This window comes from Musa acuminata, chromosome BXJ1-6 (assembly GCF_036884655.1).
Source record: "Musa acuminata AAA Group cultivar baxijiao chromosome BXJ1-6, Cavendish_Baxijiao_AAA, whole genome shotgun sequence".
Lineage (NCBI taxonomy): Eukaryota > Viridiplantae > Streptophyta > Magnoliopsida > Zingiberales > Musaceae > Musa > Musa acuminata.
Genome location: NC_088332.1, coordinates 35576548 through 35604116, shown reverse-complemented (window position 1 = coordinate 35604116; position 27569 = coordinate 35576548). Strand labels below are relative to the sequence as shown.

Below are 27569 nucleotides of genomic sequence, written 5' to 3'. Positions count from 1 at the left end.
CAGCTAAAACCTCAGTTGATCCGCTATCCTCCGTCATCGCCGCTCTTTTTTCTCTGAAAGCCGACCGGAAATTTTGAGAGTGAACTAAAATCGATCGACGCCATATCCAACCCTAAGCTCCGATTTCTCTCCCATGGCTGCCGGCTTCTCTCTCCCTTCCTACCCGCTCCTTTCTCTCCAATTGTTCCCATCTAAACCGTCTCTCTTCACCGCCCCCTGTCTCGTCCGTTCTCCCTCTCGCCATCCCGAGAAGTGGCGATTCCTCGTGTCTCCGTCTCTTTCTTCCGCTTCCGTCGCGAGCCCTTCGCTCAATCCCCTCGTGGGCTCGCTAAAGGTGCGTTCTGTGATTGATCCCACATCGTTTGGCTGTAGCTGGTTGACGCTGTCCTCTTTGGTTTCAGGAGAAGGCGGGCCATTTGAAGGGCACCAAGTGGAGGGATCTCTGGAGCCTGAACAGTTGGGTCGTCCGAGATTACTACCGGCTCGTTACCTTTGTCAATGCTTTTGAGCTCCAGATGCTGAATCTGTCTGACGAACAGGTTGGCTGTTTCTTTATGTTTTATAAGAAGAATATGTATAAAACATGATAGAATCAAAAAAGTAATGGAAGGATATGGTGGAACTGGCAAAATGATAAAATTTTGATTCATTTTATGTGGTTGTTTCAGTGAATTTTATTGTTTTCAGCTCAGAGGGAAGACCGCCGAATTCCGCCAACGGTTGAGCCAAGGAGAAACTCTAGCTGATATCCAAGCGGGTTGGATGTTCTCACAAATTCTGTCATCATGTCTCCATCTCTTTTGTTGGTCTTGATGGATTCTTGTTTGATATTTCTAGATTTTATCTTATAACTGTTTAAAAATTCCCATCTTCAATTTTATCGTGGAATTATTGTGGTTTCATGCAGAGGCATTTGCTGTTGTTCGGGAAGCTGCCAGAAGGAAGCTTGGCATGCGTCATTTTGATGTTCAGGTATCTCGTCATTGTAGCTTACACTTTCTTTTTGTTTAAAAGTAAGGGTTTGGACAGCTAAATGTGGGAGAATTCTTAAAGTTTTCCAATCCAATTGTTACACTGCAATTAGATTATTGGTGGAGCAGTGCTTCATGATGGGTGTATAGCAGAGATGAAGACTGGTGAAGGAAAAACACTCGTATCCACACTTGCTGCTTATTTGAATGCACTCACAGGACATGGAGTTCACGGTATGATTAGTAGCTATTGTTGCAGGTGATGAAATTTATATGCATATGTTTGTAGCAAAGCTCAACTCTTGAAGTATTCACATTTGTTCAGCTCCCATACTTTTCATGCTTGAATGAAGATGCAACATGAGAGTTTTTTGATATTCAACATGGCATTTTAAGTTGTCTAAGACTCTAAGATGGAAATTTTAGTCTCTTTTGATGCACTATGCCAAAAATGTATTAATTAGCCTCTTATAGAGTAATTTACATTATTAATTCAAGTTGTCCTGTAGTTACTTCCTATTTATATAGTTTCCATATTTTTTAATAAACAAAATGTATGTAGTTAATATACTCTGTAGCAAGGTCTGCAATTTCGTACCGTACCGGAGTTTTGACGTTCATTCGGTACGGTACGAAACTGTATACCGAGCGGTATACCATTCGGTATATATATATATATATATATAATATAATATAACTCGACGACTCGCCTCTCTCTTCTCCCAGGCGACGTCGCCTCGTTTATATATATATATATATATATATATATATATACATACATATATATATACATATATACATACATATATATATACATATATACATACATATATATATATATATATATGAAATCTGAAAAAGGCGACGTTGTCGAACGTCGCCTTTTTCTAATATATATATATATATATATGTATATATATGTATATATATGTATACATATATATATATACATATATATATACATATACATATATACATATATATATACATACATATATATATATATATATATATATATATATATATATATATATATATATATATATATATATATATATAATTTTATTATTATTTTTCGTTCCGCCCAATAGCGGGCGGTCCGTGTACCGGTATGTTGTCGGATCGTTACGTACCGCCTGTACCGGGCGATATCATTCGGTATTGTCTACCTTGCTCTGTAGAAGATAAAGCCACCTTGATCCATATAATTACACTTTGCTTTCATCTCTCAACATTTGTAAATTGTTGTACCTTTTTATGTTTGAAGGTTTAACCTTTAGAGTTTAGACTTTTTGCCATCTTATTCTCATAATAGTTGTTTCGCATTTTTATATTTGTTATATGATAAAAAAGCATATATATGAACCAGAGTGTCACAGACTTAGCTGGAATTGCCTAAGTTGTGGGGCACCCTTACGGCAAAGTCATGAACTTAACTGGAGTTGCCTAAGTCGTGAAACACTCTTACGCAAACTCCTCGAACTTAGTTGAGATTGCCTAAGTCATGAGGCGCTCTTGCGACATATGCGTCTGCAAAGGGTCAACCTAGTTGCAACCTCGTACAGGTCCTAAAGGACTTGCGAAACAGAAAGTTAATTAGTTTGAAAAACGAGCAACGGACAAGTCCCAATGTTTCGCGAAGAGGGAAGCTTTACAAGCAATTCAGCGAGCACCTTGAGTGCAAGAGAGAAAAGAGAGGAAGGAGAAAACAAGGACTTTAAAAGGTAGAACGAACAGTTGTAAGTCCACAAACAACTGCTCACTGAGTGTCAGGCGTGAAGGCAAGTTCCTGTCAAGTTAACATGCGAACTTGTGAAGATTGTTCGACGCCCGACATTATCTCGAAGCCCCATCCCCTATGGTGCCACCCGGGGGGTTCTAGGGTGCTGAGATGGTTGACATTTTGCGTGCAGCTACAGTCTGCAGAAAATAGGTCGTGACACACGAAAACAGAGTCATTTTGGGATAGTTTTGCCCGGCGCAGCGAGCGGTTGCACTGTAGCGCTGCAACCCGTTCGAACATGTATTTTTACAAGCAAAAACACATAAAACCAAGGCAAAACATGCTGCCAAGCATCTGTACATGTATGTAAAAGCGATGAACGGTTCGATGAACGAAGTTGTTGCAGGTGCGTGACGATCGTTTGTGACAGGAGGGCAACAAAAATGACAACTAAGCAAGGTTTCAGATTTTAGGTGGACCTGGTACATACCAGGTGGTATTTATCAGTCCAACCTTGAACCAATATGCGGACTTGGGCTTTTTGCTTGGTCCGGTCTAGTTTATCTTTTCTAAGATGGTGACAGGATTTAGGATTTCTTGCTTTCATAGCCTCACACAAAAAAGTTGCAAGACTTTCTGCTCATGTCTCACTTTGTAGCTCTCTCACTGTATCGGTCCATCCACCGCTTGTTGCTTGCTACCGCAACTGGGTACTTTGGCCTTCTCTTTCTCTTCCTTTCCTCCCTATCCTCCTTTGCTTTTCCTTCACCTTCTCCTCCTCCTTCCCCCCGCTTAGTACTATGACATGCACCAGTGTACCATGTGTCAGTGTACTGATATGAGTCGGACCTATACCCATCCAGTCAGGGACCTATACGAGTCTGGTACCCAAGACTTTGAATATTGCACCCAATGTCCAAGCTTAAGTTATATCTAGATGAGTGCTTCAATGTCTCAAAGCAACACTAGAACCAGTTGTTGGAAAATTTTCAAATAGAACATGCCTGCATAATTTTTTGTGGCCATTTTTATAATTGTATGCACCTACAGTTTATCTTGAAACTCAACTTTTCTTTTAATTTTCCTATGTCCACAGTGGTGACTGTTAATGACTACTTGGCCCAGCGGGATGCTGAGTGGATGGGCAGCATTCATCGTTTCCTTGGCCTTTCTGTGGGTCTTATACAGGTATCTTCCTTATTCTAAGTGTTTGACTTTAGTTTGATGTCTGTCTAGTCTATGTTATGCATTATTTGATTTTTGACATTACAAATCTGAAAAATAAGAAAAACCCTCTGTATTTTTGTTGCAAATACCTGTAGGGGGGCATGAAGGCTGATGAGAGGAGATCCAACTATTGTTGTGACATTACATACACTAATAATTCGGTAAAGCACTGATCACATGGTTTATGGTATTACTTTTAGCTTGTTATATGTTACTTCCAGGACAAGATGGTTGTCACTGTTTTTGCCACCTACATCACCGCTGTTCATTCACTTTGTTTCATATAGAACTCAGAATTTGGCAGATTCTACTTGCAGCAACTAAATATCATTAATTCAACTTCTCCACAACAAATTGTGGCGTTTGACTAATCTTGCATTTTTATTTTTAACTTGCAACTGTTAGATGTTTGTCAGGAACTAGGCTTTGACTATCTCCGTGACAATCTGTCAGGAAATAAAAGGCAACTTGTTATGAGATGGTATGTTTATTTTATAATTCTTTCTTTTATTCATGATAGCAACTAATCTTATATGTAAAGCAGGCCAAGACCATTTCATTACGCCATTGTTGATGAAGTTGATTCTGTCCTTATTGATGAAGGAAGAAACCCATTATTGATCAGTGGTGAGGTAATTACTTCAATCTCTATTTCATGTTTATTTGATATTTCAGTTTCAATACTAAGTGACTTGAATTTAAAATGTCAATTTATTGTGTTTTGCTGTTAGGATAGGAAAGATGCTGCAAGATATCCAGTCGCTGCTAAAGTTGCTGAGCTGCTTGAACGAGGCATTGTATGTTCTCTATATTTGCTAGTTTGCCAACTGAACCTTGCCATGATGGAATTGCTTTTTTGCTGCAGCATTACAATGTCGAGTTAAAAGACAATTCTGTGGATTTGACCGAAGAAGGAGTTGCTCTCATGGAGATGGTTCTTGAAACAAATGACTTGTGGGATGAAAAGGATCCATGGGCAAGGTGTCTTTCATAATGATTCCTTGTATTCTTTTTGGACTTCTATATCCTATTACATTTAGTGCAACCGTAATTTATGATGTCGACAATTTTTTTACTTTAATTATTTTGAAATGTAGGTTAAAGACTGTAATGTCTTGCACAACTCTCTGTATGTTCATGAAAACATTGATATGGACATATCTAGTTTCATATTTTGGTTAATTAAAAAAATGCTTATTCTTTATGTTCTTTCAGTTGGTACCTTATTGTATAAATCTAATTTTGTAGATTTCTAATGAATGCTTTGAAGGCTAAGGAATTTTACCGCAGAGATGTGCAATACATTGTCAGGGATGGGAAAGCATTGATAATAAATGAGGTATTACTTATTTTTGTGATATTATGATATATTTAAACTCTAACTGCTATTTTTTAATGCCTAATACAGTTATTTGTTTGCAACACTTGCTTCATTCAGAGTTTGTTATAATACATATCAAAATGTTATTTGCTCGAGGTTATTGCTGGCTTTAGCTAAAATACTTTTTCTTCTTACAAAATCCTGAAGTACTTTTTTTCATTGCAAACAGTTGAACATCAACTACTCTTCTTCCTTTTTCCTCCTCCACCGCTTACTTTTCTTTCTTCCTCCTCCTCCACTGTTTCCTCTTCTTCCTTCTTCCTCCACTGTCTCCCCTTCTTCCTTCCCCTTCCTTCTTTTTCCACATCCTCTTCCTCCACCGCTGTCTCCTTTTTTTCCTCCTCTTCCACCACTATGCCTTCCTTTTCTCCTTCGTCTTTGAAACATTTGTATGTACCGGTGTAAAATATGTTGGTACACCGGTACTTACAGGTGGCCAGACTGGTACATACTCGTCTGGTCTGACCAGCGATCAGTATGTACCGGTCTGGTATGTGATACAACATTCATTGGTAATAGATTATCAAGGGACCTGAAATTAGTATAGAAATTTAAATTTATTATTTATTTATTTTACTTTTGGTGGATAAACATACCATAGAAGATCCTCAATGTTCAGTTTCAATAATGATCTAAATGCAAAATCCATGCTTGCTTTCTAGTGTTCTGTCTAATTGTCATTTTCATGTCAACTACAAGGGCTGTTAATGTTTTTTTGTAAATAAATCAAACAAAATGCTCCAGCTTACAGGGAGAGTTGAAGAAAAAAGGCGATGGTCTGAAGGCATTCATCAAGCAGTAGAGGCAAAAGAAGGCCTGAAAATTCAGGTATCTTTTAATTTTCTAAATCTTTGCACGTGAAAAAAAGGAAAAGAACTGTGTGGTAATGGTCTTTGGGGTTTAACTGATAGTATCACTAAGTAACTCATTCTGGTCGTTTCAGGCTGATTCGGTTGTTGTGGCCCAGATAACATATCAATCACTCTTTAAGCTTTATCCTAAGCTTTCAGGGATGACGGGGACTGCTAAGACTGAAGTATGGGCTATGTAATGCTTGTTATAAATTCAAGATTTTCATGGATACATTTATAAACTAATTTCTGCTGTTGGCATCTGCAGGAGAAAGAATTCTTGAAAATGTTTCAAATGCCTGTTGTTGAAGTCCCCACAAATTTACCAAATATTCGAATTGACTTACCTATTCAAGCATTTGCAGTAAGGCTTCAAAGAATATTTAATGATTTTATTATTTTTGCTGACCGTCATGACAGAATAAAGTTCATTATGTGGTATGGTCTCATTTTGTCACAGACTGTACGCGGGAAATGGGAATATGTGCGGGAAGAAGTTGAGTCAATGTTTCAATTGGGTCGTCCTGTTTTAGTTGGAACGACAAGGTAAAAACTTAGAATTACAATCTCTGATATTCATAGGTGGTGCAGTGTTCAGTTTATCTGGCTTCTGAAGTACCAGCTTCTCAAGAAAAGGAAATGACAAAAGCATCTTGTCAAATGCATATTGCCTTAGAAAAATGTGGCCTTAGTCTATGAATATATTTATAAAAAGGTTACTTTTGTCTTGTTAAAGGCTTACTTTTGAAGTACTGTCTAGTTTTGATTATTGTGCAGTAAAAGTTGTCTTCATACCTGAAAGGCAACCGTAAAATGCACATGGTTTGTGGTCACTACTTGTTTTAATGGATCCAACTCACTGGCCTCATTAGTTTTATCCCTTACTAGTGAAATTGTGGCATGTGCTAATCCCAAACATTAAGTAATTGTTGATTACATGGCATGTTTTTGTTACTATAAGGATTTAGAATGTGATGAAATTATACTATATGTTTTGCTATATAAAATTTTAAGAGTGCTAAAAACCTTAATCAGTATCATGTAGCACTGAGATCGTAAATTACCTTTTATGTACTGTCTAGTTTTGATTATTGTGTAGTAAAAGTTGTCTTCATACCTGAAAGGTAACTGTAAAATGCGCATGGTTTGTGGTCACTACTTGTTTTAATGGATCCATCTCAGTGGCCTCATTAATTTTATCTGTTGCTAGTTAAATTGTGGAACGTGCTAATCGCAAACATTAAGTAATGGTCGATTCCATGACATGTTTTTGTTAATATAAGGATTTAGAATGTGATGAAATTATACTATTTGTTTTGCTATATAAAGTTTTAAGAGTGCTGAAAACCTTAATCAGTATCACGAGTCAGTAGATATGGAAAATTTTCAATTACATTTAAGACAGCAGGAGATGTTTCTTGAGGTAACATTCAATCATATGCTGAGGTGCAAGGTTTTAGATTAGTCTGGTACCATTTTTGGTAAACTACTGGACTGGTATGGTACTAGTGTATGATCCGTAGTTCTGGTGCTAACCAAAAAATAATAACACTTTAATATCCAATCGTACTGGACCATATGGTTGTCGGACTAGTAAATGTCAATTGTTACACATTGAATCGACTTGTTGTGTTATGAGGGGTGAAATTTCTAGCTATTCTCATATTTTAAAGCAAGGTTCGCCGTACCGTACCGTACCGGCGTTTCGACCCGGGCTCGGTACCGGTACGGTACGGTATACCGCTCGGTACACCCAGGTGTACCGAGCACTGTAGCAGTGCTACAGTGCTACAGTGCACTACTACAGTGCTCGGTACGGGGCGGACCGGTACAGGGCGGTCCGCGTACCGCTAGCCTGTCGGACCGGTACGTACCGGGTGGTACAGTCCGGTACGGCAAACCTTGTTTTAAAGGATGCTGTTGGTTGTCCTACGTGTGCCTTGGTAGATCTGCCAATTTTTGTGTCATTTGGAGAGTCACCCAATGGATTTAAGCCCTTCCTAAGTAGTCAAGTAGATGTGTAAATATTAGCAGGTTTTTACTGCACTATTTAAAGTTTGGCCTTTCAGTGACAATTGTGCCTATCTACAGTGTTTGAATCCTTATATCATTCAAGCTTTTTGGAATGCAAATATAAAAGAAAGCTTAGTGCAAAATATATGTCAAATGAACAAAACACTTTGAAGTTATGGAGTTCAGAATGTTGGTTAGAAACCACCGTATTGTCACGGACAAACTTCGAAACAGGGTGTTTGATGTAATGCTTATGTATGTCCGTGTCTTTTGGCATGTTCATGCCTTGTACAACATGTAGAGGGGCGGCCGAAGGCAGAATAGTCCCATTTTAGTTGGGTTGGTGGCCTCTTTAGGCTTGTAAATAAAGGTTGTGTCATGTGGACACGCTCGAGAGCTTCTCGGTCTGTAATGGACCATTTTACCCTTTGTTGTGCCACTGTTCAGAGCTTGTAAAGTCTGTTTGTAATTTGCATTGTCTATGAAGTGTTTTTCGGAGATGTTTGCTTGTGGATCCCGTTGGAGGCGTTCTCTCTAGCCCGTTCTCTCTTTTGGTGGTCCTAAGGGACAATGGGAGGCTTCGGGGAGGCTGACCTTTGCGGACGGACACGCAAGGGTGCCGCACGACTTAGGCAAAACCAGCTAAGTCCGTGTCATATGGTATCAGAGCGGGACAAGCACTCATAGAAACACTTGACATGCAAACGTGGGGGACCTAGCGGGGCTGCGTTGAGGGCAGTCAGCAACGCGCGACCGTTTGAGGGAAAACGGGCATGGAGATGTAGGGAAAAGAGTCGCTCAGAGGAGCGGGCATCTAACATTGGCATTCAGAGGAATGGCCAACCCTTCGCGCAAGAGGCACCACGAGAACAGGCAAGCTTGGAAGAATGTGGAGCGCACAAAGGTTGGGATGGCTGAGTTTGAGCTTCGGCTCAACGTTGACAACTTTACTTGATGGTGCTCAAGGCAAGCGAGGCGCTTGGCAAAAGGACGAGACCATGCAAAGTGGAATGAGTTGCTCAGCGACCGAAAGAGTTGTGCAAAGCTCACAAAGGTGAGGGGAATTGCTAACTCGAAGAATTCGGTACTCATGCATGGGCTTGTATGCGGACGATGGATTGTTCGTGGCCATCCCAAGGCGGTCGAGACTCGGCGCCATGGAGCATTGAAACTTTCTCTTCGGCATGCGAAGGATACGTCCGGAGGAGGCTGAAGTGTGCAACGAGTTCAGCATGTTGCTAGGCCTTGAGGGGTGCAGCGGTGGCTGTATTGACGTGGAGGCGCAATCTAGCAAGTGCGTTTGCAAGAGGCAGAACAATGCATAGTTTGTTCAGCAGGTCGGAGTAGTCCAAGGGGATGGTGGTCTCCGAAATGAAGAGAGATGTTGCTCCAACGGGATAGTTATCCAGGAGGGATAAGTCTCGGCTCTCCAGAGGAGAATCATGTGAGACGGACTTCACATGTTGAGGAGGAGTACCTCACAAACAACAACTCCACGAAGCTCAATGGACCGAGCAAGCAGCGAGGAGTTGTCGCATGATCTCGCTCGAGAGAATGCATTGGTGGATGCATTGCGAGATCAAGTGGGGGAGCGACCTAAAGCAACTTAAATGAAGGCACACTTGGAGTCGATGTGGAGATCGGACTCAAGGGAGGGCTGACCCGTGGAATGGTGGGCACGAGGGCCACCATTGACTCAATGCAAAAACGAGGAGCGGAGCAACTTGGGTGTAACTTGGCGAAGTACCCAAGCCGCATGAAGGGAGCCAGCATAGAAGTTGGAACGTGGAGCAGAGGCACAGTGCTTTCCTTAGACAGAGGTCAAGGACATGAACTCTTGCAGAGGCAAGAGTAGGATCATGTTGTTCCATGGGTCCTTCATTCTGACGGAGCGGACTCATCTTACATGGTGCTGAGGAAGAAGGGAGCTTCTGGGCATATGCACCTTATCTCGGAGAAGCATTTGATGGAGGAACTAAGGCGACTCAATTTGCGGAGGCGAAGTTGGGTTCAGAAGGCTTTAGCACGGGGCAAGAGGACGCAGAGGCGGGTACTCTTGAAGAATATGCCACAGTGTTGCCATTCGAAGTTGCCATGAAGGAAGCGGTGCGCAGCAGAGATTGTGCTGGTAGGGGCAGAGGCCCAGGATCCAGGCAATGGTGCACAAATTACAGCGAAGTCGGTGGACTTCGGGAGCTACTAGGCGACGGACTGTCCTAGAGCGGTGCTTCATCTAGGTGTGACCCAAGAGTGGGTGGATGAAGGTCGATTGCCAAAGGAGCGAACAAAATCGAAGGTGGAGGAGACCCTGCGATGTATTGGCAGAGGCCACACATGGAGGGTTCACAATTCGAGTTTATTCCACAAGGATCAGAATGCAATGGAGATGTCACCAGGAGGCGACATGGTGCAGCGGATCGTGGTGGAACAGTTCGTGGCAATGTGACACACACGACATAGTCCCGTGAGGGATGAGATCATATGGAGGTATGATCGGGAGCTACTGGAAGCTCCACTTCGGTGAACAACACGACGGCAAGAAGGGCTATGGATTCAAGGAGTGAAGGCCATGGTACCGCAGAGGCGGGTCTTCCGGGCGTGCACCAAATTTTGCATCGGATGAAAACCTTGGTCATCAGCATATGGGGGCTGGGTTCCACCAAGGGAAAAGTTCGAATGCAAGTACCAGTGAGTCCCATGGGAGGGACTTGATCATGCAGAGGTATGATCGAAGCAGCTGGAGAGTTGGACTGCTCCAGAGCTCATATTCGCTTAAGGGAGCCCGACAAGTCAGAGGACAAGGTCGAGTAAGCGAACGTTGCTACCAAGGAAGCTAAGGAGAACAGAATTGGTGCAAACCCTACAACGCGATGGCAGAGGCCATGCATGGGAGTTGCAGTCTGTCTTTCCATCGACCAAACAGACTGCTTGGAGAACACAGAGGTGTTGAAGCAGGGGGTCGAAAGGGGCGAGGCAGCGACGACGAGTCCAGAGGGACTTAGCTACCCAAAATCAAGCAATCAGTTAGAATGGAGGTGGACTCGGAGGAGTGTCACGGAGGCATATCTACTGATTGTGAAGAAAAGGGATTCAGAGGCGAGGCGACGGATAGTAGCGCCATGGGCATGGCAGCGCCATGGTACCGCAGAGGCGGGACTTCCGTGAAAGTCATTGATCCCTTGCTCTCACGGAGGGAGAGCGCTTGGTCGTGAAAGGGGCCGAGGAGGTGGAGCATGCAGAGGCAATCTCCAAGTACCGAGACAAGGCTGAAGGGCAGAGGCCGAGGAACTTCGTAAGACCGGTGTCAACAAGTTTCTCATCAAGATAGCCGTAAGTGAAGGACTTCGGGTCATGCAAGAGTGCACGACCAAGGAACGAAGCAAGCAGTACGCGGTGCTGTACCTTTGCTACTCAGTGGAGTAGGCGGCAGGGTTGATGGAGAAGACGGTACAATCCCAGAGGCGACCTCATCTATCAGAGAATTACTCCAAGTTGGGGTGAAAACTTCCTGCATTCCAGAAGTTCGATGGCATTGAGAAGGTGAATCACAGTAGCTAACTCAACGCAAGGAGTGCAAACACTTCAAGTGCTTCAGAAGTGTGAGCAAAGAGCAGGCGAAGGCCAGTAACCAGCTCGATGCATGAAGTACAACCTCGAGGAGGCGGGCGAAGTCAAGTAACCTTTGCCTTCTCAACTCTTAAGAGAATGGGTGAAACCGAGTACCCCAATTCTCTTATCTATCCAACAGAGGAGCTCTGCACAAGTTCAAAGACCCTTCGAAGAGAATGGAAGACAACAGTTGTCAAATCCTCACCAATGGTGATCAGTGCTACTGAGAGTAGATTGTCCGCTTCATTTCCCAACGAAATGCCAATCGAAAGCGGAAGCGATGCAAACCTACTTGGATGTGACAACTAACTGAAAGAAGAGTCAATGAGCAGATGTTGTGGAGGAAGGACCCAAAACTTCAGAAGTTTGCGAGGCGATGCTCGTTAAAGCTCCAACAAGCATCCACCCAGTTCAAGCAGCATGTGGAATTTTTGAGAGACTGGCGCAGTAAGGATGGTCTTTTCCTTCATTTTGGTGGATCCGCAGGAATCAACGAGGATCAACACAACTCAGCCAACCCCACACCAGAGTCAGAGTCATTGGCGAGTTGAAGCAACATGGCGGATCAAAAGTTCGACTACTCAAAAACAGCAGCGGAGAGCAGCTGGGAGCCAGGAGGCGCATTGCAGCTGGAGCAGAAGATTGAAGACTCAGCAAAGGCGAAGAGTTGCAGTGTTCACAAAGGCTTTGACGAGGACGTCTAAGGGATAAGTGGGGGAGAATGTCACGGACAAACTTCGAAACAGGGTGTTTGATGTAATGCTTATGTATGTCCGTGTCTTTTGGCATGTTCATGCCTTGTACAACATGTAGAGGGGCGGCCGAAGGCAGAATAGTCCCATTTTAGTTGGGTTGGTGGCCTCTTTAGGCTTGTAAATAAAGGTTGTGTCATGTGGACACGCTCGAGAGCTTCTCGGTCTGTAATGGACCATTTTACCCTTTGTTGTGCCACTGTTCAGAGCTTGTAAAGTCTGTTTGTAATTTGCATTGTCTATAAAGTGTTTTTCGGAGATGTTTGCTTGTGGATCCCGTTGGAGGCGTTCTCTCTAGCCCGTTCTCTCTTTTGGTGGTCCTAAGGGACAATGGGAGGCTTCGGGGAGGCTGACCTTTGCGGACGGACACGCAAGGGTGCCGCACGACTTAGGCAAAACCAGCTAAGTTCGTGTCAGTATGGGGAGAGCTACCCAGCTGTTGAATACTAAGGACACGAACAGGGGTACACAGGTAATAGCCATTTTATTTCGAAGAACTTAGTTTTGGACGAAGCCAATGGTGAAGCAATATACATGCAGGCAAGGTCATACTTATGATAGGTTTGAGATGTTCTTGTCTATTTGGTCCTCAATACATTATGATTTATTATGTGCAATTAATTTGTAGATTAATTGTTTATTAAGAAGTTGCTGTATTTTTATATTATTGTTTTTATGTTTCCAAAATAAAGGAGTTGTTATTAACAACAACTTATGTAGCATATTCTATTTTTGCAGCGTTGAGAATTCTGAATATTTATCTGATCTTCTCAGAGCCCGAAATATTCCTCATAATGTCCTCAATGCAAGGCCAAAGGTGTTTCCACATTTTTGGATCTATCATAATCATATTATTTAGATATTTCATCTTAAATACATTATAGCAGAATTTTTCTGCTTATACTTGTGCTTGATGTTATAATCTGTGTCTATAATTGTTCTCCAGTATGCTGCACGGGAGGCTGAAATTGTTGCCCAAGCTGGTAGAAAATATGCAATTACAATATCTACTAACATGGCAGGCAGGGGCACTGATATCATTCTTGGTGGTAACCCAAAGGTCTGCTCATGATTCGTCTCCAATGTGCATATCCTTCTCAAATCTTACCTTACAAATTATAGCTCATAAATTATGGACCGAAGGCTGATAATCCATTTTGGAACAATAGGACAGATGGTTGTCTGTTGTCTTTATTTATTGTAGTCATTAACTGTTATGCAATGCCACTGCATAAGTATCTCGTCTGTTGTTAAGTATTACTAGATGCTTATTATTGTCTTGGAGATACTTAAACTTTATGCTTTATAAGTGAGTACTTTTTTGCTGTCTCAAGATGCTTGCTAAAAAACTAATAGAGGATAACTTGCTGCCTTTTATGGCACAAGAGGCTCCAGATGTTGAAAATGATGGCGAGCAAATTTCTCAAAAGGTGATTACTAAGTCCTCTTTATCATACAAGTTACCTATGCACATGTTTGTTTTTATGTGTAAATATTTCTTATTTCTAAAACTTTTGGAAATGTCACACAGGGTTTCTCAAAGATAAAAATAGGACCCTCATCTTTAGCATTGGTTGCGAAGGCTGCACTTATAGGTAAGTATTTGGATTTTATTGTGTCACACTCATTGATGATAGTATGTTTATCTTACATATATTTGTATATTTATCTTCCTGAGATTATGTCTTGTAGCAAAACATGTGTGCAAAAGCAAGCGAAATGATTGGCCATATGGGAAGGCAAAATCTGTTATCGCTGAGTCCATACAAATGAGTCAATCACTTGGAATGGAAGGACTCGATAATCAATTGGAAGAAGATTCAGAGATTTATCCCCTCAGTACTGCAGTAGCACTTGCTTACCTCGCTGTCTTGAAGGACTGTGAAACACATTGTTTTAATGAAGGGGTGGAAGTGAAAATGTTGGGTGGGCTCCATGTGATTGGGACGTCATTACATGAGTCTCGCCGAATAGATAATCAAGTAAGTTGCTCTGATCTCATAATCACTAAAGAAGTTAATTATATGTATTAAATTCTACTTATTAGTTAATTGCTGTAGCGTCCTTTTGTTTCATATTGTTATTATGGTACTGATAGAATAAGGAATTTTGAATAACATGCTTATTAGTTAATTGCTGTAACATCCTTCTGCTTCTCCTCGTCCTCTACCACCACCTCTTCCTCATCTTCTTCTTCCCCTCCTCCACCTCATCTTCTTCTTCGCCTCCTCCACCACCTCTTCTTCTTCTTTTACTCTTCTCCCTCTTCCCCTCCTTCCTCTCCTCTGCTACCTCCTCTACATCTTCTCCTCCTCCATCACCTCCTCTTCTCCTCCCTATCCTTCTTCTCTTCCTCACTTGTCCACCTCCTACTCATCCTTGTAGCCATCGCCATGTCATCTGCATCATGACCGCCTTCTATCACGTCGCCTCCTCGTTGCCTATCTTCTCTCTTTGTTTTTTTGGTATGACGAGTATCGACTCATATCGAGTGTCATTATATCAACTTGTGTTAGTACCATACTGATCCAGCCATCAGCTGATTTGGCATTGGATTGGAATCTTAATCCATGGTCTTGACTTAGCAAGTAGGTATTTTTCTTAGCTTATATTGGAACCTTAAATCTCCAGTCCAAGCTTTTTTATTGCCTACTGATTTTAATTTTTTTATAAGCTAAATTTGTTTGCTGCCAAAAGTTTTGACAACTTCGTAGTTTTTTTCTTTCTTCTATTTCATCCCTAAACCTTGGTATCAAGGTTTAAATATTGGTCAGACTGGTTTGTATCGGTAGATATTTACCGGTTCGACCAATTACCGATATAGAAATCCATAGCTTGATACAGCTACATATCAGTTATTTTTTATTTAACGATATCAGGTAATATGAGTCAGTTTAATACGTAGGTACCTTACCAGTCAATAGGTTACCGTAACCTTTTCGACCAAGGTATACATCTTGTTTGATATTACACCTTGGACTTAAACAAAATATACCATGTGTAATGATGCTTGGTGACTATCATTGCTAGGTACCTTACCAGTCAATAAGTTCCGAAACCTTTTCAACCATGGTATACATCTTGTTTGGTATTACATCTTTGACTTAAACAAAATTTTTGAATATCATGCGTAATGATGTTTGGTGACTCTCATTGCTAGGAGTCTTAAACTAGTTGAAATTCTGAACACCAACATGTCCATTTGTTGACCAAGGCCATTAACTTCCTCAATCCCATAAAAATCATTCCGTGCTTCCTGTCATCATGAATTTTATAATTTTCCAGTTTAGCCATCATCTTTGATCATAGTGGTCTACTCAAAGCATTTGATTGCTATGTAGGGAATCCTTGATGATGAATTATCCTTGGTGGTAAATATGAGTTCCATGTATTGTTTTAATGGATTTGCATTTGAGAACTGTTTCAATATGTGCCGTGTTCCCAGCTTAAGGGACCGTATCTTCTCTAAAAGCTTCAAAGTGATACAAGAGAGTGCTTCCAAAACCTTAAGATTTGCATAAGCTACCAAGGTGAGCTGTAAAAGAGTTGAAATATGGGTATTATGTGGTCAGCTACAGATAAATGTATTCTTAAGAAAGAGTTGAAAACCAAACTTAGAGCGTTCATTGTTGCTTCTGTCCCACAAAGTGGTGAGGGGGATAGAACTAATAGCACAATACGTGTGGTCTTGTAAGTTGAGAAAATAATTTGGCAGGAGAAGCTTTCAACATATTATGGGAAGAACAAATGATTTTCTAAGAGCATGAAAAGCATGCCAAAGACAACATTGAAGAGACATCAGATGCCAAAGTAAACCCCTGAAAAAATAAATCTTAATTTTAGTTGCTGGAGTTGCTGAAATTCAGGATCTGCCAAGTCGAATCAGTTATAGGCATATAGATTGTATATAAAATAATGGGTGATTGTGCTATATTTGCATCACAAAGTTAGAGGACACTAAATAGTTTAATTACTTAAATTTGGTCACATCTTATCTTTTTTTTTTAAATTTCGGGCACAAGTCATGTAGTAGTTCCTAGGTCTATGTCAGGTCAGAAAGGAAGAGAGAAGAGTTTAAGCCTGATTGTGTGGAGGCTTCAAATGCCTGTAACCATGACATCAGGCTCAAGGATTTTGCTAGTTAGCACAAACCAAAAATTGGCCTGGCATGCATCAACACAGGCACATATTGGCATGACTTTCATGTCCCTAACATTGAAGAAAGGTATGGCAACTTTAATTTGGTCCTTATTAAGGTTTCAAATACTGGTTGAATTGGTAAATATTAATTAGTATTTACTGAACCTACCAAGCACCAGCACAGATGACTTGGCTTGGTACCATTCAGTATTATACTGCAATTTTGTTCCATAAAAGGAAAACATAGAAGAGTTAAACATTTAATTAAAATCATGTATGGAAGGATTTTTTTTTTAATTTTTCATTTGGCAAGTCAAGTCATTGACTAGTTATAAATATCACCTTGGTGGATATTTTGATATCTAAGGTCCAAAACTGATATCAAATATCAAAAGAAGCACAACAAGAAAATCCATATATAACAATAATCTTCAGCAAGGTCTAGTCTAAGAAAAATAGAGAACTAAACTCTGATTTGGTTAATAATTTACTGTCATTATGCATGGATGAAAAAAAGTCAGATACACTCCAAAATTTTCTGTCCTCATCACAGTATACTTGTATATCTTCTGGTGTCATCACAAGAATTTTCCTCTAACTAGAATAGTTAATTTAATTGTTTGACTTTCTATTTACTTGGACCTTTATTAGAGACACTTCATGTAAGATCTATTATTTTTTATGATTATATTTTTCATTTTTAGCTCCGTGGTAGAGCAGGACGACAAGGTGACCCTGGCTCAACAAGGTTTATGGTGAGGTACTGTTTTGTCAACAATAGATCTTCTTGTTGGATAGTATCAACTTACTGGACAAAGTACCTTGCATATATTGTGCGATAATTGATGTACTTGCATATTCAAGATAAACTTCATAGTGCAATATATTTGTTAATGATATTGTTTTAATCTGTGAGAGATTGGTTCGGGTGCATTCTTAACCTGAATAATGAGAAACTTTAGAAGCCAAGGTTTAATGACCAATTAAAATTGAGAATGAATGTATGAAATATAACTTTAGCAATATTAACAGAAAATTCAAGGTTATAGTTAAGATGAATGGAAAGGAATATGTTAGAAGTGAAAGGTTTAATTATTGGGGGTCTACTGTTCAGTAAGTAGGGAAGATTGACATAATACTTATTTTAGAGTTAAAAGAGAATGATTAAAGTGGAGAGGGATGTAGAGAGTAATGTAATTGCTGAGTTACCCCCTAGATTAAAAGGAACATTCTATAAGATATATAGTAATAAGGGTGATTGTGTATAGATTAGATGATGATTAGGAAAGAAACATATACAATTAAGATGGTAAGGTTGCTAGAAAAGATACATTAAGATGGACATATATTTGTGAACAATTAAACCTACTTTTGATTGAGGATGAACCAAGGAAAACTGTTAGAGGTGAAATGAACATGTCTGTTGGAGACCTATAAATACACTACTGAAAGAGACAAATCTATCAGAATTACTGGCGCAAGAAAGGTTGATGAAATTCTAAAGAATATTTCATGGCTCTTAGTTTGACTAGCATTGTGCCCTCATTTAAAATTTTTGAAAATAATGTTAGTGCAGTGGAGACATGCTAATTCTACCTTGGACTCTTTTCCTGCTGTTCATGTGACTTCATTTCTCTCTTGAAACAGATGTAACATAGATCTAGGGTTTAAATATCATTTTGATCTTGAAAACCAATCATGAGTGCTATTACATGTCAATCTAGGTAGATTGTGAATTAATTGTTCTGAATGTTAGATAAACTTTTCCTGCTGAAGTCACAGTTGGGGTTTAGTAGAAAAGCTGAAAATAAACACCTTTGTTTTTGAACATTCTTTTGTTGAAGTGCTTCTGCTTGGACTAAGTTTCAAACCAACCTGCTATATCTGTTTGTTTTTCTGTGTTGTCCTTTTTGCTCCCGTACATAAACTAAGTTCTAGTTTAATGGAATAGCTTACAGGATGAGATGTTTCAGAAGTTCAATTTTGATACTGAGTGGGCTGTGAAACTCATATCAAAGATAACAAATAATGAGGATATACCAATTGAGGGGCACACAATTGTGAAACAGGTCTTCTCATTTAAATCACTATCGTTGTCGTGTTATTTTGCTCTAAATCAATGCAACTGGCTCAGTGCTTGCCTGATTTACTAAAAATTTTACAGCTTTTGGCTCTTCAAATAAATGCAGAGAAGTACTTCTTTGGCATAAGGAAGAGTCTTGTGGAGTTTGATGAAGTCCTGGAGGTAGGATCTTTCAAGCTCATTAAATTTGTATTGACCCTATAACATAATTATATACAAATCATATTGATCTTTTGTAATCATGTTTTCGTTGATTATTAACAAGCTAAACCCCTTTTTGACATGATTTTTCTTAATATTGTGCAGAAGTTGATAATATTTTATTTAGCTATTCAGATTTCAAATGACCATACATCTGAATGATATAATGCTTAAAATATGACAAAACGGTGTCATTTTCCTTTCTTGTTTTTGATATCTTGTTTTCTTTATCTTGCTTACAAGTTACTAGGTTGGGTTATAAAAAAGATTTTTCTAGTATTGTTACTAGTATTCTGACTCATTTGTTGAACGCTTAAGAAATTCAAATAAATATATATAAATATATATAAATATATAAATATATATAAATATAAATATAAATATAAATATATATATATATATATATATATATATATATATATATATATATATATATATGTATATAATATTTGCTTTAAAACAACATGCTGAACTGAATAGGTTTAAAGTTGAGCCTATGAATGAGAAAAGGTTATTTAATGCTTCTCGGAAAATTTCCCGTGCTGGTTAGGCAACTGCAGAAAATAACTTTTTGAAGGTTACAGCAAGACATAACCTGGTACCATCAAGTTGCTGTAAAAGAAAGTCCATGCTTCATCCCAGGACCATGAGTTAAATCTCCTGTGTTCCTCTTGGTATTTACTGGTCCGAGAGTCAATGGGTACGAGGGATTTCATCCAATTTGGTTCAAAATCAGACTTATTGTCTAGTTTGTTCACCATACTGGGCTTACCAAGCAATAAGCAGGCTGATATCGGGCTATATTGGCAGTAGGCTTACCGGTACCGAACTGGAGTTCTTTAAGGTTTTTGCTGCAAGTTGTTTTTCGTTTTTTTACCTTTCTTCTTATTCTTCTTATCTCTTTTTCTCTCCATCAGGCTATCTCTCTCCCCACCCCCCCTTTGCTTGGTTTGGTTCAAATCAGACTTACTGCCTAGTTTGTTTACGATACTGGCCTTACTGAACAATAAGCATACCAATATTGAGCTGTATCAGGCAAAGGCTTAACAGTATTGCTGATAGATGTCTTTCTCTTCTTCTTCTTCTTCTTCTTCTTCTTCTCCTCTCTCCATCAGGTTCTCTCTCACTCACTCTCTCTCTCTCTCCACCTCCATTGCATCACCATCGTCTCCCCATCCATCACATTACCACCATCTTCTCACTACTGCGTCGCTGCTCCCTCTTCCCTGTTGCATCACTGCCTCCGCCTCCCTGTTGCAGCGCTAGCATCTCGTCCTTGTTGTGTCGCTTCTGCTTCCTTCCTACAGTTGCTGCAAACTCCTATTTACGCATGTTGTTGTCTCCTTGTCCTCCATCGTCTTCTCCTGTGCCATCTTTCTCCTTCTCATCCTGCTCCTTTGCCTCCTGCTCTCTCTCTGTCTTCTATTGACTGTTGGTACACTGTACTGAACTATACTGGTGTGGCCACTGGCCAGTTTTGGACTTAGATTCTAATGCATGTCCACAATGATGATGAAACAAGAGGCTTCCATAGTAGAACCCACTTCTTTAATAGGTCATTTTCGATGCCTCTTCTCATTAACAAAGTGGTTCCTCAAATGTCAATGGCATAGTTGAATGAAATCTATATAGGCTAGTATACCAAATACTCAACTTATAAATTAAACTTTGAACTTAGTCACAAGGAATTGGTCACAATCTTTGACTTCATTCTGTTAGTACCTGTAGCAGTATATTTTTTTCTACACTGCTTTAACAATTTTGGTTAAATTTACTTGTAAAATTTAGTGTTAATATATCCTTCATATTGTTTCAAAGAAGAACAATTGAGGAAAACACTTATTATGGCATTGTGACTCTTTTTAAGTTTCCTTTCTCTATTGGGTGTTTGATTACTTGTTTGTTATTTTAATCAAGGATTGAAATATCATACCATACTAGAGTTTTGACATTCGCTTGGTACGGTATGGTACTGTATACAGAGTGATATATCGTCGATATATATATATATATATATATATATAATAAAAACATTTCGGTGACGCCGCCTCTCTTCTCCCCACGCGAGGCAACTTCGCCTCATTTTTCTTTATATATAATCTTTTATTTATATATATATATTTATATAGATTTATTTATATATAAAAGTTAAAAAAAATATGCGACGTCGCATATATATATATATATATATATATAAATAAAAAATACCGTCCGGTAGCAGACGGTCCGTGTACCGGTTTGTTGACGGACTAGTACGTACCGTCTGATACGGGCGGTATTATTCGAAATTGAAGACCTTGATTTTAACCATATGTTTTTTGACTTAATAGGTCCAGAGGAAGCATGTCTATAGCCTTAGACAACTGATATTAGCAGGTGGCTCTGAAAGCTGCTGTGAACAAGTATTCCAGTGAGTTTAATTTATTCTCTTGGATATATATATGTGTGTGTGTGTGTATATGGTATTGACGCTACTGGCACACCTTTTTGAGACATTTGCTTGTGTTTCGACTAACGCTTATCTGTGTTCAATGTATTCACTCGCCTGTTTAGTTTTCTGTGGATGCCAGTATAGCACATTATATCGTAGGGTGCAGAAATGTTACAGTAAAACTCGATGTCTTATTCAGTTTGTTTATTACCTTTAGTACCATGGTTATACAATGTTATGATGAGACTACCGAAGTGCTATATTAGTTTAGTGCTTATTTGTTATTCTGTATTAGTAAGGAGAATGTTCAGAAATCTTTTTTCAAAGCTTGAGATATAATATTTGAATATTTTCTAAAGATATAATAATAAGCAGATTTTGTCATTTGTTTCATAACTTGTGCATCATCATCGTTGTTGGATTTTTAGGATTTCTCATATTGCTGATTTCAATTCAAAGAGACTGTTTGTGCATGATCTTTCTGTGACTGTAACATCAACCAAGAAAATATATACAAACCTCACTGGCACCCTCTTAACAGTCTCTTTACCAACTTTATGTTGACATGAAAATTTTGAAGTCACTAAATTGATCATGAAAATGACATTGATTGACATTCCTGTTTCTTTGGCAAATCTAGAAATCAACTTTCTGTATGTTTTCATTTTCATTTTTTGTTATTAGATGCATCTCGATCCCAACAGTGTCCAAATGATTGCACCCTGCCTTTTGTATGGATGCTCCCAACAGTTATGAGTATGATCTAGTTATGAGTATGATCTGTTTGTTTTGCATGTCTCTGGTGCTTTGCTTTTACATCCACTAGGTACAGCCAAACTTTCAGTGTCCAAGCAGTTGCCATTTAACAAAGCTCTTCTTCAATAAGGGCTGTTGGAAACTTTGTGTTGCTTCCTTCCTGTTTCATTTACTTTCTGTTTAAGATCAAGCTACGTTGTCCCTCATGTTTTCTCTACTTTCTGTTATACAAAGTTGCATAGAAATATGTTTGTTTTTTGTTTTCTTATTTTTCAGAAGAAAAGATGTCAGTAGACATCCATATATATTTTTCATTAATAATTTGTGATAAATTGTATAAAAGAACCCTACTGTGGAAATAAAGCAAAAAAATGAAAAGTTCACATAGTGTCAAATAGAGGGTGGGTTGGTAACACTGTAAGGTTGTTCCTTTGCAATTAGGTGATTATAAGGTGTGGTCTCAGAAACATCATCCTTGCTTGCCTGGGTAAGGTTGCATAAATTTAGGTTCTTTGTGCTTCAGGTTGTTCTTTGTTTTACAAGTATGCCAAATAAATCAGAAAATAAGAACACAGAAGAATAGAAAAAACAGAAGGGAAAACAGTTTCTCATACTGTATGAGGTAACAAGGAATTAGGAATACCACATGTATCACATGCCATATAGGAAGGTCACATAAATTATAAAAGACTCTTATGGAAGCTTTGGATGGGGGGATTCATGATTCCAGAAGGTAGATTTCTGATCTACATAAAGTGCCAGAGCTTTATGGTCATCTGAATTGAAGATTCTACTGTTTTTCGATAAAAAAAATCTTTTGAGCACAGGCAAAAAATGAAAAGAGAACATGGAAAATAAAAAAAATGATCAAGGAAGCTGTGATTAGAAATATATATAGTCCTAGAGAACATATAATAAATTTTTTTCTTTGCTGTTTAGAATTGGATTTCTTTCATTATTATCTCCAACTTATTGATGCAAGAATGTCCAACCAGTAGAGAATTATGTAATATAGGTTAATCCTGTATTGTGCTTGTTAGTCAGAGGCCTTTTTTGGCTTTCAGATTGTCAACACTTCTATTCACATAGTTTTTTCTTTTTAAAAATTTTGAAGATTCCATTGGCTGAGAATTTTCATTTTTTTTTGCCTCAGATCAAACATATCCCAACTCTTATTTTAAAATCTACTTTTGGACTTGAGTTTTTCTCTTGATTGTCAATTAGTCCATCAAGGGGTTTTAAATGCTTAAATTCCTTGTAGATACATGCAAGCAGTAGTTGATGAAATTGTCCTTGAAAATGCTGATCCAGAAAAGGTATTGCGACCTAATCACTAAATGAATCTTAGTTATCTCTAGAATTTTGATATATCAGTTCTAAATGCCTTCTTCCTCTTGTAAAGCATCCTAGTAATTGGAGTTTGCGGAAACTCATGGATGAATATATTCAGATTGGCGGAAACATATTGGCAGGTATTGCAACTAAGTATCTGGGTTTTACTTCAAAACTAATGTCGCATGGAAGTTTTTGACAAAAGAAATATTTGTAATTTGCAGAATCATTTGCAGAGGTCAGGGAAGAGGAACTACTGATGTCCCTTGAGCAAATTCATGGGTTACGTATAATGGAGGTGGAAAATTTCTCTCTTCCAAACTTGCCTATACCTCCAAACACATTCAGAGGAATCCGCAAGAAAATATTGTCTTTAAGACGTTGGCTTGGTATCTGTACTGATGAGACAATAAAGTAATTTCCTTCAGATAATATCAGCATTAAGATGCACTTCACTTAATTTTGTCAGCAAATATCTACACGTACACATATTTGAAAGTTTGTGGTTCATACAATGTAGGAAAGGAAGATATCAAGGGACCACTAACCTTCTTCGCAAGTATCTTGGAGACTTTTTAATTGCTTCTTATTTAGAAGTTGTACAAGACTCTGGTTATGATGATTCATACATTCAAGAAATTGAGGTAACATGGTTTTTTATTTTTTTACTTTGGACATCAACCTTCCCCAGATCCCCATATTGGGCCTTGTGTACTAGATTCATGATATTTTTCCAGTTTTCATGAATTAGCATTTTCCATTCTTTAGCTGTGAAAATATTATCTCTGGCTTAGCACACTCCAAGGTGCTTTTTTTAAATTATTCAAGACTTGTTAAGAAAAATCTCTCATGTTGCAGTTTCCTTTTTAGTTCTTTTACGCCATAGGATCAATGATGTATAATATGAAGAAAACTAGTTCACAAAAAAAAAGACTGAAAGAGTCCTCAATGTCAATTCCAGAATAGCGTGATACTGTTATGTATCTGTAGCTGTGGAGTTCATAATATCGTTTTGGCATAATGTTGAGATCAGACTTCTAAGGCCTATTAGTGAGTTTGTGTGATGCTTACACCCTGAAAGATTTGTGAAAATCAAGTAGAAAAATGATTGAGTCGTTTTGTGGTAGGTCTTGGCAAATGTTATCTGACGGATGGTTCTTTTTTTCCCGTTCTAGCAGCATATTCAGGTACTTTATGTATGAGCACTATAGTGTTTAACTTTTTGTAGTCCGTGAAACACTGTCGTGTTTAAGCAGCATAAAATAATGATGATTTCAAATAAAGCAAAACTGTCATTCTGATTTTAAATTTTAAAAAATAAAAATAAAAATGTTTTTGTTACAATTTGTCATTTACATCTTATAAACCACTGTTACATTAATTTCAAATTATTTTTTGTGTCACTTTCTTCCTTCTAGATATTCCTAATATTCCTAATATGGAGGCAATTAGCCAAGTTTCTACCAAAGTTCAATTTAGGTTTTGGATCTCGAGTCTTTGCACACAGCTAATTGTCTTGGTTGCACTGGGCTTGATGATGAGTTTTGTGTAGAATTCATTTTTAGCTTAAGAAAACCACAATATTGAACTATGTAGTTTCTTAGAATGTGTGTATGTTTCATACTGGTGTTGCTATTGAGGATTCTAGGTTCTATGAAAATTTGCTTGGGTGCTGTCATGCCTGCATAAGACAGGGCCACAAGCATTTTTGAGGTTCTCTTGTTTTGAAAATGATTCACAACTTAGAAATATTGTGTTTTTGCAGTTACAGAAGGTTCCTTAGATTTTGTAGAAATAAATAATGAGACATCAAAATGTGCTTCCTCCAAGGTCACTACCGCATTGACAAATTTCTTCTGTTAACCTACTGGACCAAAAATTTCTTATTCTAATATCTAACATTAGTTGTGTAGTTGTCCCCCTTAATCTTGAAATTGCTTATATTGACCCTTCAAATTTTAGATTCCTTAAGATATATACCTCACATCACAATCATCCATTTAACCCAAATTTATAATGGTTAAGCCAATCTAGGCATGGCTAATTAAATTTTAATTTATAATATCTGATATAATATGAAAATACAAAACTTCAACTCATCTTCAACAAGGATACAGTGGGGGCTTGCAATTCACAGGATGGTGCCGGCTAGGTAACAATGGCCTGTCCTCGGCTACTGGCCAGCAGTGTTTTGCCACAGTGAGGCTGCTAGCCAGGTGTAGGGATGAGTCTGTTTGGTACATACACCTACATGATTTGCATAAGCCAGATTAGGGTACCCGTATCAATTGTTGGTCGAGTTACATGTTTGTTCTTGGAAAATGCACATTTTGTTGATATTTTGTTATGATCAAATTGCAGAGAGAAGTTATTGTGAAGACACTAGATTCTTTTTGGAGGGACCATTTGATAAATATGAACAGGCTCAGTTCAGCGGTAACTTTATACTTCATGAATCAAGTTTTATCTCACCTATTCCACTTGCTTGAAGACATCATCAAATGACACATTTAAGAACTGTATGGCAGGTGAATGTCCGGAGCTTCGGGCACAGAAATCCGCTGGAAGAGTATAAAATAGATGGGTGTCGATTTTTCATCTCAATGCTTAGTGCCACTCGAAGAATGACTGTAGAATCATTACTCCATTATTGGTCATCTCCGATGGAATCCACTGACTTGTACACACCCTGAAAGTCAAACATGTAGGTTTGTAAATTCTTTCTTCCTTGTCCTACTGATGCTTTGTTATATTAAGTTCAGTTTTGCAAGAACTGTATATTTAAATCTTTATTCTTCCAGGTGTGCCTTGGTTTTCTTCAGTTGATAGCTTAGTGTTGCACTTCTTTATGACTCGGATGGTTTGTTTTGCTTCAACTTCTTTTTGTTGGACAGGAAGAAAAAGTATCCACTGGACATGACTGCTTTGCTGTGTTTATTGCATGAACACGTGCGCCTCTTTTGCTGGGGTTTATCGAGTTGCAGTAAACTTGGGGCTTTGATCATAAGAGCACTCGGGAAATTTATTCACAGGAGTAGTGATGGAAGTGAGACTATGCTTAGCCCAGCATCGACTGCCACGGTCTTACCATCGGTGCTTGATGGTGGTGGCACAAATCCATCAATTTGCCACCATCTGTATGTATGTCCCCATTATTTGAGCCATGTTATTGTTGTTTCTGCATAATTTTGATGCTGGATGCCATGTAAGCGTTTCTCTAATACAATTTTTGCTACTGAACTTTAAAATGGCTTGCACGATGCCATATCTTGGGGTGGGCTTGGCACAGGATTGTTCCATTACCATCGTAACATCGATTAGGTGTGCTGCACTAATTAAATAGTTTTACCAAAGTCCTCTATAGAAGGATAGTTCGATCGAGTATGTACCTTGATTATGTACCTTGGCTTGCAACGACAACGTGGTGCCTTTTCTCCGCATGTTCGATCGAGTCAAAACGAGATAGGTGATAGATACCTCACCGTCGCCTGGTGATAGAATGCAACTGAGACATGCCATGTATCGACAGCATGCATCAACATCAAGAAGCAACTCAAAAGCTTCCAGCTTGAACACCACATGTTACCAAGACAGACGCATGCCTGGTTGGTTTGCATCTCGACTGAGTCTGGGGAGGTGTCATTGGCGACTCAAAGTTCGTAATGGGATCCCAAACACCGCATAAATTTGTGTTGGATGCCCGACACTGCATCAGTGTGTGTCGTAATGTGTGCCCGATCCGCACCACCTACTAGCCATCGGCAAGACAAAAGGCAGTGCCAAACAGCATTCCGCAAGCTTGCAGCTACGTGACCGAACAACACAGACTTTCAACTATTATGTCGTGCTTGGCGAGTAGTGTTAGAGCTAGTCTAAGGAAATTTACCAAAGGCTAATTTTGATAACTCAATAAAGATAATAAAGCAAAAAAATAAATGAGACAAGAATATCATATTTACGTGGTTCGATCAATTGAACTACATCCACGAACGAAGGAGGAGCAAATCATTACTATAAAAAAGGGACTATTACAAATGCCTTAGGAAGATGTTCCTAAGTCATAAAACACCTGAAACTACTGAACAAGAAAAGCCTAAAG

The 27569-nt window shown here is 38.9% G+C and overlaps 1 protein-coding gene across 2 annotated transcripts; it reads left to right on the top strand.

Annotated features, from left to right (window-relative positions):
- The first annotated feature begins 49 nt into the window (after positions 1 to 49).
- Positions 50 to 26735, top strand: LOC135676761 (protein translocase subunit SECA2, chloroplastic-like). Of its 2 annotated transcripts, none has more exons than XR_010514405.1 (32): positions 50 to 334; positions 402 to 539; positions 688 to 757; positions 908 to 972; positions 1085 to 1205; positions 3791 to 3882; positions 4017 to 4082; positions 4338 to 4402; positions 4466 to 4553; positions 4653 to 4718; positions 4787 to 4902; positions 5170 to 5260; positions 6047 to 6130; positions 6246 to 6338; positions 6422 to 6517; positions 6614 to 6699; positions 13266 to 13344; positions 13474 to 13587; positions 13862 to 13957; positions 14059 to 14122; positions 14220 to 14509; positions 17372 to 17427; positions 18619 to 18736; positions 18832 to 18912; positions 21282 to 21361; positions 23400 to 23454; positions 23541 to 23610; positions 23695 to 23884; positions 23991 to 24114; positions 24598 to 24657; positions 25832 to 25906; positions 25999 to 26151. XR_010514405.1 is itself a non-coding variant. In XM_065188278.1 (32 exons), exons 1-31 carry the CDS (start codon positions 134 to 136, stop codon positions 26161 to 26163), a joined length of 3195 nt encoding a protein of 1064 aa, XP_065044350.1. In that variant the 5' UTR covers positions 50 to 133; the 3' UTR covers positions 26164 to 26174; positions 26365 to 26735. The 2 variants fall into 2 exon arrangements, 1 of the variants encoding a protein (XP_065044350.1); XM_065188278.1 differs by lacking the exon at positions 24598 to 24657 and adding an exon at positions 26365 to 26735 and having other exon boundaries at positions 25999 to 26174.
- The last annotated feature ends 834 nt before the right edge of the window (positions 26736 to 27569 follow it).